General features: G+C 49.6%; 1 protein-coding gene across 6 annotated transcripts in view; it reads left to right on the top strand.

The window, feature by feature from the left end:
- Positions 1 to 284: 284 nt before the first annotated feature.
- Positions 285 to 18,366, top strand: part of FBN3 (fibrillin 3) — a 166,181-nt gene continuing 148,099 nt past the window's right edge. For all 6 annotated transcript variants that reach the window (XM_053372339.1, XM_053372342.1, XM_053372340.1 and 3 more), the window contains exons 1-2: positions 285 to 382; positions 15,222 to 15,490. In XM_053372339.1, coding sequence (XP_053228314.1) covers positions 15,315 to 15,490 — 176 coding nt within the window. In that variant the 5' untranslated portion in view covers positions 285 to 382; positions 15,222 to 15,314. The remainder of the gene's footprint in view (positions 383 to 15,221; positions 15,491 to 18,366) is intronic.

Raw genomic sequence — 18,366 nt, 5'->3', positions numbered from 1 at the left:
CTTTCCGGGGTCTCCAGGCCCAACAGAACCAGGGGGCCAAGAAGACATTAGGGAGATGGCAGCCCCTGCTTTTGAAAGCCCACAACCACCGGCTAAACCCCTCCACCTTATGCCCCCCCAGTGCCTTCAACCAAGCCTTGAAGTTAAAAACTTTTGGCTGAAGAATGCAGCCTTCCTCCCTCTCTGCCCCCTCCTCTTCTCCCTCCTCCCCACCCGGCACCCCTTCTCAAGCTGCAAGGACCTCCCCCTGCCCGATTTGGAGGTCTCTCTCCTCCTTTTCTCCAAAAAGGCTGCGATTCCCCCCTTTCCCCCCTCTCCTGCCCGGCTCAGAACTTAAACAAAGAAATCCACGGCTCATCTTTGGAATTCCAGGACCAAGAAGGTATCTGTAAAACTTCTATCTATTCTTTTTGTTTAAAACATCGCTCCAGATTATTGCAATGGTTTTTTTTGTTAGGGGGGGGGTTGTTGGCGGCGGAGGGGGGACGGGACGGACACCCGCCAGGAAAACTATTCCAGTGACTTTTGCAAATGGGGCGGGTGGGTTTCCTTTGCAGCTTTTGCTGCGCCGTCCTTTGTCGCCCCTCTCCCTTCTCTCTGCGCCCCCCCCCCGTTTTCTTTGTTCACTTCTGACATTCCTCAGCCCATAGTCTTTCTTCCTCGATCCCACCCAGAAGGATAGCAACCCAAGAGACCCCCGCCCTCGAGATCCCGTTCTCTCCACTTTTGGGGGATGAGTTGGGGGTGCTTTGGGGAATGACAAGAAAGCACAATTCTCCCACCCCCCAACTACTCAAAACTTTGTAAGGGGGCTTCGAAAGAGTTTCCCACGGACACCTGAAAAAGAAACCTCGGGCTCGAAAGCGGAATTTTCCGTCGTCTTGTCCCGGATCGCAGGAGTGAGGCTGTCTGCTTTCAAAAAAAAATTAATTTTATTTTTTTAAAAGCCAGCCTCCCTCTCTCGTCCTCTCCCTCCCCGCACCATTGACAAGGAGGTAGATTCGGTTCTCTCTCTTCCGGGCGTGATCGCGGAGACCTAAGCGGAGATTTCGAATGGGGATGTGGCGGGACACAACCGCTTCCCCCGTGCAAGTCCATCTGGATGCTCGTCGTGCGCCCTGGCGCACGGCTCCCATTCATTGCGCGGGGAACTCTTGTGCCGGCGTGTGCGTGTGTTTGTGTTGCTCGCTTGCGTGGAGTTCCTGCATGCCCTGCCTACCTTAGATTGCTCTGGGGGTGCCGCACCCACACCCCCATTCCCCGTGGTGGCCCCGGTTCGCGCGCCCCCGAGCCCTGGAGCAGACAAACGCAGCGCATAGCTGGGCAAAGCAGATCCAGAGGCGTCTCTTTGTTCCTCTTCATGCTTCCTCCCCCTGCTAATTTTTAGGAGGGGGTGGGTTAAGCTTTCTCACATGTTACTCCGAGGGCCTCTGGCATGCCTGCCCCCCTCGGTGCTGCTGGGAGAGGTTTGCAAAATGGGTGACACCTCCCCCGGTTCCCCGAGAGTTGTATATGTGAGAACGGTTCTGTTTGCAACTTGAATAAAATATTTGGGGGGGCAGTTAAGCCCCGCCCTGCGTGATATGGTGCACGCGCATCACTGGAACGGCAATCCCCGTTAACTTTGGGCCCCCCCGGCACCCTCAAATATTTTATTGGGGAGGACCGAGGCGTTGCCTTCTATGGTTTGCGACACCGACTAGTTTTGTTTCGGGGGCGCGTTCTTGTTGAGTTGGGGGGGGGGAGGAGAGGTTGGGGGTTTGATGAGGATGGTGTGGGGTTCCCTGCTTCTGATGAGGGGCGTTAAAATGGGTTGCACATCAGGAGCAAAGTTCGTGGGGGGAGAAAGGAGCTCCGAGGACATTCCTGCGCTCCTGCTCTGACCGCCAAACGCCCCACATGTCCAGGGTGACAAGAGTGGGGAGATTCGCACATGACGAGGCGCCCATGTGTGGAGTGCCATTGCGGATCAAACTGGAAGAGGGGCATAGCCCAGTGTGTGTGTGTGTGTGTGTGTGTGTGTGTGTGTGTGTGTGACTCAAGAGGTAGCGATTTTCATCTCCGCATCTCTAGAAAGCAGTCACCAGGACCAACAATCTGACTCGGTCTAAGACAGCTTCTGAATCACTCATGAGGACTAAAACATAGGTAGGCAAACTAAGGCCCGGGGGCCGGATCTGGCCCAATCGCCTTCTCAATCCGGCCCGCAGACGATCCGGGAATCAGCGTGTTTTCACATGAGTAGAATGTGTCCTTTTATTTAAAATGCATCTCTGGGTTATTTGTGGGGCCTGCCTGGTCTTTATACATGAGTGGAATGTGTGCTTTTATTTAAAACGCACCTCTGGGTTATTTGGGGTGCATAGGAATTCGTTCATTCCCCCCCTCCAAAAAAATATAGTCTGGCCCCCCACAAGGTCTATGGGACAGTGGACCGGCCCCCTGCTGAAAAAGTTTGCTGACCCCTGGACTAGAATCTTAGCTTGCTCCCGGACAATCTGTTCCATGAGCATGCAGCCTGATAAAATAATAACATGACATAACAACAACAACAATAATAATAATTTATACCCCGCCCATCTGGCTGGGCTTCCCCAGCCACTCTGGGCGGCTTCCAACAAAATATTTAAATACAGTAATCCATCAAACATTAAAAGCTTCCCTAAACAGGGCTGCCTTCAGATGTCTTCTAGTATCGTTCACCTTCCTCCGTTGCCTTCCGGTTGGGCTCATTGCCAGCTCTGCCTCCTGCAGCCAATCGGAAGCCGCACCTTGATTTCCAAACATTTTGGAAGTCAAACGGACTTCCAGAATGGATTCCATTCGTCTTCCGAGGTACCACTGTAGTCCAATCATTTTAAAGTCCTCTTTCGTTGCAACTAGTACCCATTTCTGTGCATACAGAATTCTGGCTGCAGTGGCAGCAATACATAAACAATATAACCAACTTTTGGGGGGACCACGTGACCTTCGTCTTGGCGAAAGCAATCCCATCCTTTCACCTTCCATTAGCATAGGCTTTGGCTCATTTGCTTGAGCAATCTTGGATTTCCTCGGATTACTATGCACTGTCTCAGACAATGGTTAGGGCAGTAGGCCAGGGCCTGGGTTCAAATCTTCATTTAGGTATGAAGATCCCTTCGCTGGTACGCGGGTGGCGCTGTGGATTAAACCACAGAGCCTAGGACTTGCCGATCAGAAGGTCGACGGTTCGAATCCCTGCAACGACGGGGTGAGCTCCCGTTGCTCGGTCCCTGCTCCTGCCCACCTAGCAGTTCGAAAGCATGTCAAAGCGCAAGTAGATAAATAGGTACCACTCCGGCGGGAAGGGAAACGACGATTCTGTGCGCTGCTCTGGTTCGCCAGAAGTGGCTTAGTCCTGCTGGCCATATGACCCGGAAGCTGTACGCCGGCTCCCTCAGCCAGTAAAGCGAGATGAGCGCCGCAACCCCAGAGTCGGCCACGACTGGACCTAATGGTCAGGGGTCCCTTTACCTTTTACCTATCCCTTTGCTAGGTGATCTTGGCTGAGCCCGGCTCTCAAAGTAGTCTAATCTGCCCTGTAATATGGCTTCTCTCCCCCAATCCCCTAAAAAAGCTGAATTAGTTTTTTGTCTGGGCAATTAGCGTCGGAAAAAATTCAGCTTGCATCGAGACATTTTCTGATGCCCTAGAGAGCCATCTAATTTAGCATGTTTACTTTACTTGCATTTTGTAAACAAAGCTAAAAACTATGGGTAAGGGGGGAAAGGCTTTGTGTATTATTGTTTGTGCTGTTGGAACCCATTCTTTGTTAATTATGACATTGATTCCTCCCCCCTCCTCCAGAAAAATTAACGGCTTGGGGAAATGTCCGGAAAATTCTCAGTTTGGGAAAAGCGACCACCCTGCAGAATGAAGCCTAGCTCACAAGGTTGTTGTGATGATAAAACATACTGTTTTTTTGTTTGCAAGAGAAACTATAGTCTATTTAATCATTGCAAACAAACAAAGCAGACTGCCTTCTTCTATGGGTACAGAGTCAAGCCATTGGGCTGTCTATACCACACTGAGGGTACTTGATCTTTCTCTCTCTCTCTCGGCTTAAGAGAGACCCCAATTGGTCTCTAGTACAAGGCGGGTGGCGCCGTGGGTTAAACCACAGAGCCTAGGACTTGCCGATCAGAAGGTTGGCGGTTCGAATCCCCGTGACGGGGTGAGCTCCCGTTGCTCGGTCCCTGCTCCTGCCAACCTAGCAGTTCCAAAGCACGTCAAAGTGCAAGTAGATAAATAGGTACCGCTCTGGCGGGAAGGTAAACGGTGTTTCCGTGCGCTGCTCTGGTTCGCCAGAAGTGGCTTAGTCCTGCTGGCCACATGACCCGGAAGCTGTACGCTGGCACCCTCGGCCAATAAAGCGAGATGAGCCCCGCAACCCCAGAGTCGGCCACAACTGGACCTAATGGTCAGGGGTCCCTTTACCTTTACCTTTACATGTCTCATTTAGTACAACCTGCAAAGCAGAAACCTCCATCTTCCACCATCTTCCGAGGATGTCCGTTCCACTGTTGAACAGCTCTTGCCGTCAGAAAGTTCTTCCTGGAGTCTTCTTTCATGTAACTTGAAGCCACGTGTTCAAGTCCTCCCCTCCAGACCAGGAGGAAACAAACTTGCTCCATCTTCCATGTGGCAGCCCTGTAGATACTTGAAGAGGGCTCTCATATCTCCTCTTTTCCAGGCTAAACATTCCCAGATCCTTCAACCGTTCCTCATCAGGCTTGGTTTCCAGGCCCTTGGTCACCTCAGCCACCCTCCTCTGCCCACCTTCCAGCTGGTCAACATCCTTCTTAAATTGTGGTGCCATTGGACACAGTATTCCAGGTGTGGTCTGACCAAGGCAGAATATAGCGGGACTATGACATCCCTTGATCGGGAAACTAGACTTCTGTTGATGCCCACTAGAATAACATTAGGGTTTTGTTGCTGCTGCATCACACTGTGGACTCATGTGAAGCTCGTGGTCCTCCAAGACCCCCAGATCCTTTCAACGTGTACTACTATAAAGCCAGGTGTCACCAATTTTATACCTGTGCAGTTGGTTTTTTTCTGTTTAAGAGTAGACTCTGACATTTGTCACTCTTGAAGGTCACCTTGAATCCTGATTCTGTCTTCTGTGGCGTCAGCTACCCTTCCCAGTTTAATAATAATAAGAAGAATAAATTTTATTTATACCCCGCCCTCCCCAGCCAAGGTGGGTAACACCAGATATAAAACGATGGATTGAAATACAGTGGTACCTCGGGTTAAGTACTTAATTTGTTCTGGAGGTCCGTTCTTAACCTGAAACTGTTCTTAACCTGAAGCACCATTTTAGCTAATGGGGCCTCCCGCTGCTGCCGCGCCGCCGGAGCATGATTTCTGTTCTCATCCTGAAGCAAAGTTCTTAACCCGAGGTACTATTTCTGGGTTAGCGGAGTCTGTAACCTGAAGCGTATGTAAGCTGAAGCGTATGTAAGCTGAAGCGTATGTAACCCGAGGTACCACTGTACAACTTAAAAATCAAGATTAAAATACAACATTAAAATGCAGCCTCATTTCAGCAGAAACTCAAGAACTTTTTTGGGGATGAAAACGTCAAGTCTTCACCAAGGCTAACTGTCCAGACTGGTCCCACGTGGGCAAGAAAAAAGCCGGGGAAGTCCCCAAGTAGGAGTTCCATCACAGAAGGAAAAAGGAAAAAAAGAAAGAGGGGGAGTGAATCAAGTTGATTCCAAGTCAAAAGCCAGGCGGAACAGCTCTGTCTTACAGGTCCTGTGGAAAGAAATCAGATCCTGCAGGGCCCTGGTCTCATGAGACAGAGCGTTCCACCAGGCCAGGGCCAGTGTTGAAAAGGCCCTGGCTCTGGTTGAGGCTAATCTGACTTCCTTAGGGCCTGGGACCACTGTTGTTGTTGTTTAGTCATTTAGTCGTATCCGACTCTTCGTGACCCCCTGGACCAGAGCACGCCAGGCCCTCCTGTCTTCCACTGCCTCCCGCAGTTTGGTCAGACTCATGCTGGTAGCTTCGAGAACACTGTCCAACCATCTTGTCCTCTGTTGTCCCCTTCTCCTTGTGCCCTCCATCTTTCCCAACATCAGGGTCTTTTCCAGGGAGTCTTCTCTTCTCATGAGGTGGCCAAAGTCTTGGAGCCTCAGCTTCAGGATCTGTCCTTCCAGTGAGCACTCAGGGCTGATTTCCTTCCGAATGGAGAGGTTTGATCTTCTTGCAGTCCATGGGACTCTCAAGAGTCTCCTCCAGCACCAAAATTCAAAAGCATCCATTTTTCAGCTATCAGCCTTCTTGATGGTCCAGCTCTCACTTCCATACATCACTACTGGGAACCGGGACCTCTAGGGTGTTGCTATTTATGGACCTTAAGGTCCTCCGTGAAAGCGAGCCAATCTGAAATCAGCTGAGGAGGGTATCCTGATCGGCACCCCCCAGGTCAGATCTGTGCTGTTCTGCCTTCGCAGGCAAGCGACTTCCCCATGCCTCACACCATCTCTGTTGGGGTCTCTGTCTCGCTGAGGTTTGGGCATTAAGCCCCTCTCAGATTTCCTTTCCTTGGGAATCCAACCGAGCCAGAGCTGCGATGATTGACTGGAATGGCCATTCATTTTTCGTTTCCTTTCTTCTTACAGTCACTCTTCCATGCTCCCTGTCACGTTAATCCCAATTCAGAGAGGCGCGTCGTAAACTCAAAGGGATTCCAGAGCAAGATAAACCGGGGGAGAGTAGCGGAGATGTTTACTACGGTTGCCCAAATTGGGAAGAGGGAACGGACAGGCATGTCTTGAGCAGATAACCAGAGCTTCTCAAAAATGCGTTTGACTGTGATAGTGGTCCCACGTGACTGAGAGCGCCTGATGAGATCCATTTAAGAGGGGGATGTGGGTGGTGCTGTGGTCTAAACCACTGAGAATCTTGGGTTTGCCTATCGGAAGGTCGGCGGGTCGAATCCCCACGATGGGGTGAGCTCCCGTTGCTCTGTCCCAGCTCCTGCCAATTTAGCAGTTCGAAGTATGCCAGCGCAAGTAAATAAATAGGTACCGCTCTGGCGGGAAGGTAAACGGCATTTCCATGCGCTCTGGTTTCCGTCACGGTGTCCCATTGCGCCAGAAACAGTTTAGTCCTGCTGGCCACATGACCTGGAATAATAATAATAATAATAATAATAATAATAATAATAATAATAATAATAATTTATTATTTATACCCCACGCATCTTGCTGGGCTTCCCCAGCCACTCTGGGCAGCTTCCCAAAAAATATTAAAATACTATAATACATCAAACATTAAAAGCTTCCCTAAACAGGGCTGCCTTCAGATGTCTTCTTAAAGTCAGATAGTTGTTTATTTTCTTGACATCTGACTGGAGGGCGTTCCACAGGGCGGGTGCCACCACCGAGAAGGCCCTCTGCCTGGTTCCCTGTAACTTGGCTTCTCGCAGCAAGGGAACCGCCAGAAGACCCTCGGTGCTGGACCTCAGTGTCCGGGTAGAAAGATGGGGGTGGAGACGCTCCTTCAGATATACCTGGAAAGCTGCCTGCAGACAAACGCCGGCTCCCTCGGCCTGAAAGTGAGATGAGCGCCGCAACCCAGTAGTCGCCTTTGACTGGACTGAACCATCCAGGGGTCCTTTAACTTTTAGCTTACCAATTAAGAGAGAGAAAGAGAGAGACTTTTGATCTTCCAGTAGCACAGGGCAGAAAACTATATACAGTGGTACCTCAGGTTACAGACGCTTCAGGTTGCAGACGCTTCAGGTTACAGACTCCGCTAACCCAGAAATAGTGCTTCAGGTTAAGAACTTTGCTTCAGGATGAGGACAGAAATCGTGCGGTGGCAGCAGGAGGCCCCATTAGCTAAAGTGGTACCTCAGGTTAAGAACGGACCTCCGGAACGAATTAAGTTCTTAACCCGAGGTACCACTTTATACGAAGAATTGTAGAATTGTAGAGTCAGAAGGGACCTCATGAGTCATCTAGTCTGACCTTTGCAATGCTGGCGTCTTTTGCCCAAGGTGATGCTCAAACCCATGTGCCTAAGAGCTTCATGCTCTACCAATGGAGGTAAATGATGATATGTGACTTAGAGGCCCAGATGAGATCAATTTACAAGAGAGAGAGAGAGAACTGAGGAAGGAGAGTCCATCACTTTCCGAGAGAGCACATTCCTCTGTCTTGCCAATAAGAGGAGAAGGCTGTCTTCTTTGGTTATCAGGGATGCTTTAACTAAGATTCCTGCTTTGCAAGCAGTTGGACTAGATGCAGACCCTCCAAGTATCCCTATTTTCCAGGGACAGTCCCGGATTTACAGAAGCTGACCTGGTTTCTGATTGGAGTGCCCTGCTTTCCCTTAAAGGTAAAAGGGACCCCTGACCATTAGGTCCAGTCATGGCCGACTCTGGGGTTGCGGCGCTCATCTCTCTTTACTGGCCGAGGGAGCCGGCGTACAGCTTCCGGGTCATGTGGCCAGCAGGACGAAGCCGCTTCTGGCGAACCAGAGCAGCACACAGAAACGTCGTTTCCCTTCCCGCCGGAGTGGTACCTATTTATCTACTTGCACTTTGACGTGCTTTTGAACTGCTAGGTTGGCAGGAGCAGGGACTGAACAACGGGAGCTCACCCCGTCGCAAGGATTCGAACCGCCGACCTTCTGATCGGCAAGCCCTAGGCTCTGTGGTTTGGACCACAGCGCCACCGGCGTTTTCCTTAGGACATCCCTATTTTCATTAGAGAAATGTTGGCAGGTAGGGAGTTTTGCAACCCCTGAAATGAGGAGATGAGTAACTATACAAACAGTGCTTTTTAATTGGGGCTTCCTCCCCAATTAAAGGAATGGGCGAATTTCTCAATTTCTGTTTTTCTCTGTTTCTCATTTCTCCACACTTTAAGTTAGAGCTGTCCTACGTTCAGAATTTCCTGGACACAGCCAGAATATGGCATTCAGAAACAGTCTCTGGGTGGAAATCACTGAAATGCCCAGGAAAATCCGGACTTATGGCAAACCATGTCAGAAATCTAGACTTTTGTGTCTGGGTTTTTTTACTTTTTTTTGAAATGTGGCAACCCTGCTTTCAGTTTGGTTCTCCGTATTGCCACATCAGTCTGCAAACTATTTTTTTAAAGTCCTCATAAAAACCCTGCACCCCTCTAGCAACATTGCTACTAAAAATGCACGCTTTTGCAAAGAAATTTCTCCTGGTTATACTGCATTATTGCAATAATGTCATGAATGCAGGTAGGTGCATTTCTAAGCATTGCTGTACACATTTACCGTATTTTTCGCCCTATAGGGTGCACTGGCCCATAGGGCGCACCTAGTTTTTTGGGGGGGAAATAAAGAAAAAAAATATTCCCCCCCCCCAGGCGTGGGGCTGGGGAAGCCTGAGCTTCCCCCGACCCCAGCCCCCAGAACAGGCTGCTATCCGCAAGCCTTCGGAGCCCGGCGGGAACTCCCGCCGGTCTCCCCAGGCTTGCGGATATCTGCCCGAAGCCCAGGGCACGCTCCACTGCGCTCCCCAGGTTTTGGGCTGCAGGCTGCTGTCTGCAAGCCTTGGGAGCCCGGAGCGATTTCCCGCCGGGCTCCCAAGGCTTGCGGATAGCTTCCTGAAGCCTGGAGAGTGAGAGGGGTCGGTGCGCACTGACCCCTCTCGCTCTCCAGGCTTCAGCGAAAGCCTGCATTCGCCCCATAGGACGCACACACATTTCCCCTTCATTTTTGGAGGGGATAAAATGCGTCCTAAAGGGCGAAAAATACGGTACTTGACTGAAGAAATGCATTGCAAAATTCAGGAAACTGCGAATTTTCAAAGGCTAGCAATGTTTGTGCATTGTTGCGGAGAGTGCAAATTATACTCTGTTTGCCTGTAACTGCAATCTGAATTGAGTTTCTCAGTCATGCATAGAATTGCAGGCGAAGGCTCTAAGGGGCTTGAGACGCCTTTGTTTCGGATGCCATCCAGGTTGTAAACTCATTGGGTGGTCTTCAGGTGGAATAACAAAGCCCCTTCCAGCTGGAATGTAGGCTCAGGAGGGGGTTGGGCCATATGGCAGGAAAACACTAGGCTGGGTGCTTAAACCCAGGCACATAGGGAGTTGCTTTAGAACAGCTCAAAGTATTTGTCCAACTAGCCCCTACTGCAACGCGCTCTATGTGGGGCTACCTTTGAAGGTGACCCGGAAACTGCAATTAATCCAGATTGCGGCAGCTAGACTGGTGACTGAGAGTGGCCGCTGGGACCACATAACACTGGTCCTGAGAGATCTGCATTGGCTCCCAGTACGTTTCCGAGCACAATTCAAAGTGATGGTGCTGACCTTGAAAGCCCTAAATGGCCCAGGGTATCTGAAGGAGCGTCCCCCCCCCATCTTCCAGCCCGGACACTGAGATCCAGCACCGAGGGCCTTCTGGTGGTTCCCTCCCTGCAAGAAGTGAGGTTACAGGAAACCAGGCAGAGGGCCTTCTTGGAACGCCCTCCCATCAGATGTCAAGGGAATAAAAATCGACAGTGGTACCTTGGTACCCAAACAGCTTGGCTCCCGAAGAAATTGGCTCCCAAACTTACTTCCGGTTTTGCAGTGTTTGGGTTCCAAGTTGCCTGAGTACCAAGGCCTTTGAGAACCAAGAACTATATATGAAAATGATGTACCAGTGGTACTTAACTCCAGTAGAAACAGCAAAAAATGTATAGAACAAGTACCACTAATCCAGAATGCGGCAGCTAGACTGGTAACTGAGAGTGGCCACCGAGACCATATAACACCGGTCCTGAAAGACCTCCATTGGCTCCCAGTACGTTTCCGAGCACAATTCAAAGTGTTGGTGCTGACCTTGAAAGCCCTAACCGGCCTCGGTCCTGTATACCTGAAGGAGTGTCTCCACTCCCATCGTTCAGCCCGGACACTGAGGTCCAGCTCTGAGGGCCTTCTGGCGGTTCCCTCATTGCCAGAAGTGAGGGCCTTCTCGGTGGTGGCGCCCGCCCTGTGGAACGCCCTCCCTTCAGATGTGAAGGAAATAAGTAGCTATCCTATCTTTAAAAGACATCTGAAGGCAGCCCTGTTCGGGGAGGTTTTTAATATTTAACGCTGTATTGTTTCTAATACTTGATTGGGAGCCGCCCAGAGTGGCTGGGGAAACTCAGCCAGGTGGGCAGGGTATAAATAATAAATTATTATTATTATTATTATTATTATTATTATTATTATTATTATTATTACATATTGTCTGCTCTGACTGGCAGCTGCTGTCCAGGGATGCAAATAAGGGACATTCTGCACTTGGAAATGCCAGAGATCTTCTAAACCCAGGCATATAGGGAGTTGCTTTAGAACAGCTCGGAGTATTTGTCCATCTAGCCCCATATTGTCTGCTCAGACTGGCAGCCCCTCTCTGGGGATTTAAGGCTGAGCGAATGAGAAACAGGACGAAACCCAAACTGGCAGATCTGCAAAATTCCCTAGTTAGGGTCTTTCCCCCTGAACATTGCTCCCTCTTGCACCATCTGATTTCAATGTCAAAAGTTAATTTCACAATCAGAGTGTGGGTTGTTTGCCACAGGTTTCTGTTCCTTTGCTTCTTTCCCCTTCCACATGGCTGATGTGCAGTCATGTGCATTGATGTGCTTCTATGTGCGGCGGGTTGGACTAGATGACCCCGGGGTCCCTTCCAACTAATCTTGACTCTTTTTCTGATTGCAATGAGACCCCTTTGTGCGGCATTGAGCTGGTGTGTATACAGTGGTACCTCGGGTTACATACGCTTCAGGTTACAGACTCCGCTAACCCAGAAATACTACCTCGGGTTAAGAACTTTGCTTCAGGATGAGAACAGAAATCGTGCTTCGGCAGCGCGGCAGCAACGGGAGGCCCCATTAGCTAAAGTGGTGCTTCAGGTTAAGAATGGACCTCTGGAACGAATTAAGTACTTAACCCGAGGTACCACTGTATATGCTCCCACACTCTGGCAGAACACCACACCCCAAAACCATCTTGTTACAACCCTATTTGTTGTTGTTTAGTCGTTTAGTCATGTCTGCCTCTTTGTGACCCCCTGGACCAGAGCACGCCAGGCCCTCCTGTCTTCCAGTGCCTCCGCCAATTTGGTCAAACTCATGCTGGTAGCTTCGAGAACACTGTCCCACCATCTCGCCCTCTGTCGTCCCCTTCTCCTTGTGCCCTCCATCTTTCCCAACATCAGGGTCTTTTCCACGGAGTCTTCTCTTCTCCTGAGGTGGCCAAAGTCTTGGAGCCTCAGCTTCAGGATCTGTCCTTCTGGTGAGCACTCAGGGCTGATTTCCTTCCGAATGGAGAGGTTTGATCTTCTTGCAGTCCATGGGACTCTCAAGAGTCTCCTCCAGGACCAGAATTCAAAAGCATCCATTCTTCGGCGATCCATTCACCTGTGGGGCGTGTAGCCAGGGCTGCTACAACAAACAGTCATGCAAGCATTTGGGAGGCAGAGATGCGAGAGGGCATCAGAGGAGGGAGTGAAGGAAAGAGGGATGAAGGCCATTGTTGCCCACGGCACCACTGACCATCCTTCAAGGCACCCCAGGGTGCCATTGCACAACGGCTGAAAATCCCTTCTGTAAACCAGTGGCAAAGCTACCTGCTCTGGCACCGGGAGCGGCGTACATCCAGGTCCTGAAACATCTTCATTGGCTCCCAGTACGTTTCTGAGCACAATTCAAAGTGTTGGTGCTGACCTTGAAAACCCTAAATGGCCTCGGTCCAGTATCCCTGAAGGAGCGTCTCCACCCCCATCGTCCAGCCCAGATACTGAGGTCCAGCTCTGAGGGCCTTCTGGCGGTTCCCTCCCTGCGAGAAATGATGTTACAGGGAACCAGGCAGAGGGCCTTCTCGGTGGTGGCGCCCGCCCTGTGGAACGCCCTCCCACCAGATGTCAAGGAAATAAACAACTATCTGACTTTCAGAAGACATCTGAGGGCAGCCCTGTTTAGGGAAGTTTTTAATGTCTGACGCTGTACAGTGGTACCTCGGGTTAAGTACTTAATTCATTCCAGAGGTTTGTTCTTAACCTGAAACTGTTCTTAACCTGAAGCACCACTTTAGCTAATGGGGCCTCTTGCTGCTGCCACGCCGCAGGAGCACGATTTCTGTTCTTATCCTGAAGCAAAGTTCTTAACTTGAGGTAATATTTCTGGGTTAGCGGAGTCTGTAACCTGAAGCGTATGCAACCTGAAGCGTATGTAACCCGAGGTACCACTGTATTGTTTTTAATACAGGGCATCCTGATCAAATTTGCAGATGACACCAAACTGGGAGGGGTGGCTAACACCCCAGAGGACAGGAACACACTTCAAAACGACCTTGACAGATTAGAGAACTGGGCCAAAACAAACAAGATGAATTTTAACAGGGAGAAATGTAAAGTATTGCACTTGGGCAAAAAAAATGAGAGGCACAAATACAAGATGGGTGACACCTGGCTTGAGAGCACTACATGTGAAAAGGATCTAGGAGTCTTGGTTGACCACAAACTTGACATGAGCCAACAGTGTGACGCGGCAGCTAAAAAAGCCAATGCAATTCTGGGCTGCATCAATAGGAGTATAGCATCTAGATCAAGGGAAGTAATAGTGCCACTGTATTCTGCTCTGGTCAGACCTCACCTGGAGTACTGTGTCCAGTTCTGGGCACCACAGTTCAAGAAGGACATTGACAAACTGGAACGTGTCCAGAGGAGGGCAACCAAAATGGTCAAAGGCCTGGAAACGATGCCTTATGAGGAACGGCTAAGGGAGCTGGGCATGTTTAGCCTGGAGAAGAGGAGGTTAAGGGGTGATATGATAGCCATGTTCAAATATATAAAAGGATGTCACATAGAGGAGGGAGAAAGGTTGTTTTCTGCTGCTCCAGAGAAGCGGACACGGAGCAATGGATCCAAACTACAAGAAAGAAGATTCCACCTAAACATTAGGAAGAACTTCCTGACAGTAAGAGCTGTTTGACAGTGGAATTTGCTGCCAAGGAGTGTGGTGGAGTCTCCTTCTTTGGAGGTCTTTAAGCAGAGGCTTGACAACCATATGTCAGGAGTGCTCTGATGGTGTTTCCTGCTTGGCAGGGGGTTGGACTCGATGGCCCTTGTGGTCTCTTCCAACTCTATGATTCTATGATTCTATGATTCTATGATTCTAGGTTGGAAGCCGTCCAGAGTAGCTGGGGAAACCCAGCCAGATGGGGGGGGGGTATAAATAATAAATTATTTATTATTATTATTATTATTATTACACATCTCAGGTGGAATGGCTCACCACCCGCGGGGTGCATGGCGCGCTTCCTGGGGTGTGCGCAGCGATATACGAACGTCCCAGGGGGCAGGGGCTGCTGCGATGTTACCCCCCGGATGGCACCCGAGGCGAACCACCCCCCTGCCCCCACCTTTGTCCGCCAGTGCCCTAAACCGTGGTTTATTAAACCATCATGAACCATGCATTGCGTAAACCAGGCTGTTCCGTGTTTTTGCCAGCGATTTTATCAACACACAACCGAATTGTATATTGATTCACGTCAACATTCCTCTCTCCTTTCCGCAGTGTGTTTATCGATGCGCAGATGTGCGTGATTAAGGAACTGCCGAGAGGGAAATACATGCATTGTACAAGATTTGGAATATATATATATATGCAACAGGGGCAGATTCCTCTTCTATGAGCCCCACTTCCAAAGCAAAGCCAGTTATTTAGATAAGAGAAAGGCCACAGCAACACCACATATTTAAAGCACTACAAGGCCACTTTAAGGGACTCGGGTGGCGCTGGGGGTTAAACCACAGAGCCTAGGTCCAGTCGTGCCCGACTCTGGGGTTACGGCGCTCATCTCGCTTTATTGGCCGAGGGAGCCGGTGTACAGCTTCCAGGTCATGTGGCCAGCATGACTAAGCCGCTTCTGGCGAACCAGAGCAGCACACAGAAACGGCGTTTACCTTCCCACTGGAGTGGTACCTATTTATCTACTTGCACTTTGACGTGCTTTCAAACTGCTAGGTTGGCAGGAGCAGGGACCGAGCAACGGGAGCTCACCCCGTCATTGCGGGGATTCGAACCGCCGACCTTCTGATCTGCAAGTCCTAGGCTCTGTGGTTTAACCCACAGTGCCACCCACTAAATATATATATAAATATCATGGACCATGAAGCACTTGAGAAGTTCGGGACCTTATCTGATTTCTTTTCCCTTCCAGCTCAGAAAAGGAAGCTCCAATTTCCTGCTGTTGGGCTGCAGAGACCCTCCCGCTGGGCCCAAAGTGTTGCTGGCCTGATTGCTTGCACCCAATATGGGACCCCTGTGGGTGACCCGCTTCCTCCTGGGGTGCACGTCCCTTGCCTTCTACCAAGAGTTCGCCAGTGGACAGCATGATGGAGACCTCCAGCCTGACAGATTTGCAAGCAGCTTCGAGAGCAAGCAGCCCCCTAGCAGAGTGAGGCGAAGAGGTCACGACACTTTGAGAGGGTAAGCCATGGGTAGGCAAACTAAGGCTGGGGGGCCGGATCCGACCCAATCACCTTCTAAATCCGGCCCGCAGATGGTCCGGGAATCAGCATGTTTTTCCATGAGTAGAATGTGTCCTTTGATTTTTTTTTTTTTTAAAGATATTTATTGAAATTTTACAGACAAAAGAGAATTGCAGAATAAGAAAAGAAAAAGAAAAAGAAAAAAGATACAAAAATACAAAGAAAAATACAAAATACATGAAGAGATAAAAAACAATTAAAAACAGATCAATCTTTTCGTATCTTATATTTCAATAACTTGTTTCCTGACCTCCTCACACCTCCCTTTTTTGTATTCCAATTCACATAGTTAATTCAGCAAATCCTTTCCCTCTTTGTTTTTATCTTAATTCTATATCTTAACATATTAAACTTTATATTTTCATCTAATTATCAGTCCATTTTTACATATTCTTTTTTAACCTTATTGCTAAAGCCACTTCATTTCAATCCAACATCATTTTAGCATTCATTAATTTTACAATGTTTCTGCAAATAGTCTTCAAACTTCTTCCAATCTTCTTCCACCAACTCTTCTCCCTGGTCTCGGATTCTGCCGGTCATTTCCGCCAATTCCATATAGTCTATCACTTTCATCTGCCATTCTTCCAAGGTGGGTAGATCTTGTGTCTTCCAATACTTTGCGATGAGAATTTTATGCATACATAAAGAAAGTTCTATCCTTCTTTGGCACCAATTGGCCGACCATGCCCAGGAGAAAGGCCTCTGGTTTCTTCAGGAAGGTATATTTAAATACCTTTTTCATTTCATTTTTCATTGTGTCCTTTGATTTTAAATGCATCTCTGGGTTATTTTTGGGGCCTGTCTGGTGTTTTTACATGAGCGGAATGTGTCCTTTTATTTAAAATGCATCTCTGGCTTATTTGCGGAAGGCGGGTGGCGCTATGGGTTAAACCACAGAGCCTAGGACTTGCCAATCAGAAGGTCGGCGGTTCGAATCCCCGCGACAGAGTGAGCTCCCGTTGCTCAGTCCCTGCTCCTGCCAACCTAGCAGTTCTAAAGCACCTCAAAGTGCAAGTAGATAAATAGGTACCGCTCCGGCAGGAAGGTAAACGGCGTTTCCATGCGCTGCTCTGGTTCGCCAGAAGCGGCTTAGTCCTGCTGGCCACATGACCTGGAAGCTGTACGCCGGCTCCCTCGGCCAATAAAGTGAGATGAGCGCCGCAACCCCAGAGTCGGCCATGACTGGACCTAATAGTCAGGGGTCCCTTTACCTTTACCTGGGTTATTTGTGGGGCTTGCCTGGTGTTTTGACATGAGTAGAACGTATGCTTTTCTTTAAAATGCGTCTCTGGGTTATTTATGGGGCATAGGAATTCGTTCATTTCCCCCCCCCCCTACAAAATACAGTGGACGCTCAGTTTGCGAACGTGATCCATGCGGGATGCATGTTAGCAACCTGCAGTGTTCGCAACACGTGTCTGCGCACATGCGGGTTGCGATTCGGTGCTTCTGCACATGGGCAAAGCGCAATTTAGTATTTCTGCGAATGTGTGAGCGCCGAAACCCAGAAGTAACCTGTTCCGATACTTCTGGGTTTCGGCGTTCCGCAACCCAAAAAAACACAACTTGAAGCGGCTGTAACCCGAGCTATGACTGTATAGTCTGCCCGCCCCACAAGGTCTGAGAGACAGTGGACTGGCCCCCTGCTGAAAAAGTTTGCTGACCCTTGTATTAAAGCGGACAAATGCACTGTCTTTTCCACGCCGCTGGCGACCGGGATACAGGAGGACAGCTTCCAATTTCAGCGGGGAACGGACCAATATGTCACGGTCTTCAAAGAAACAAGCGGGTTTTGTAGATCGCGCATGGCGCTGCGGGCAGGAGCGCCAACCTGGCTCCGCCACAACTGTGGGTGCCCGGGGCCGTGGGTGCCATGGCTGTGGCACCAAAACTTGTGGGTGCCAGGCGCGTTTCCCAGTCTGCCATCTGACTATTATATTCCAAATCTCTTGCCCAGTGCATCATGACTGAATGTGTTTTAAGCGTTTGTAGAATCATAAAAGCGGGATGTGGGAGGCGCTGTGGGTTAAACCACAGAGCCTAGGACTTGCTGATCAGAAGGTCGGCGGTTCGAATCCCCGCGATGGGGTGAGCTCCCGTTGCTCGGTCCCTGCTCCTGCCCACCTAGCAGTTTTAAAGCACGTCAAGTGCAAGTAGATAAATAGGTACCACTCCAGTGGGAAGGTAAATGGCGTTTCTGTGCGCTGCTCTGGTTCGCCAGAAGCGGCTTAGTCCTGCTGGCCACATGACCCGGAAGCTGTACGCCGGCTCCCTCGGCCAATAAAGCGAGATGAGCGCCGCAACCCCAGTGTTGGCCATGACTGGACCTAATGGTCAGGGGTCCCTTTACCTTTACCTAGAATCATAAGATTGCCCCTTGAGCAAGAAAGCTGGGCAGAGTGTGTTAAAAGCATTAAAGGAAAACCAGCAGTTAGATGGAGGCATCGGAATCCATTAATAAACTTGACAGACATGGTCGTGGGTGGTTCATCCTTTGCAACAAAAGGTGGCTGTTTGCCTTCCATTTGGTTCTGCAGCTGGCGAGGCGTCGTGTGATCTGCTCTCTTCTTCGCCCAAATGTTTTTGCGCTTAAATTGATTCGCTGACCATTTCCTGCCTGGATATCTCGTTCCCCTTGCATTCTGTTGCATTTATGGATTGCTCCCTGCAAAATACAGCGGGACCTTGGTTCTCAAACTTAATCCGTTCTGGAAGTTCATTCCATAACCAAATCGTTCCAAAGCCAATGTGTGCTTTCCGATAGAAAGCAATGCAAAATGGATTAATCTCTTCCAGATTTTTTTTTTAAAA

The sequence above is a fragment of the Podarcis raffonei genome, chromosome 18, assembly GCF_027172205.1.
Source record: "Podarcis raffonei isolate rPodRaf1 chromosome 18, rPodRaf1.pri, whole genome shotgun sequence".
Lineage (NCBI taxonomy): Eukaryota > Metazoa > Chordata > Lepidosauria > Squamata > Lacertidae > Podarcis > Podarcis raffonei.
The sequence above is the reverse complement of the archived record's forward strand: the minus strand, read 5'-3'. Positions and strand labels throughout refer to the sequence as shown.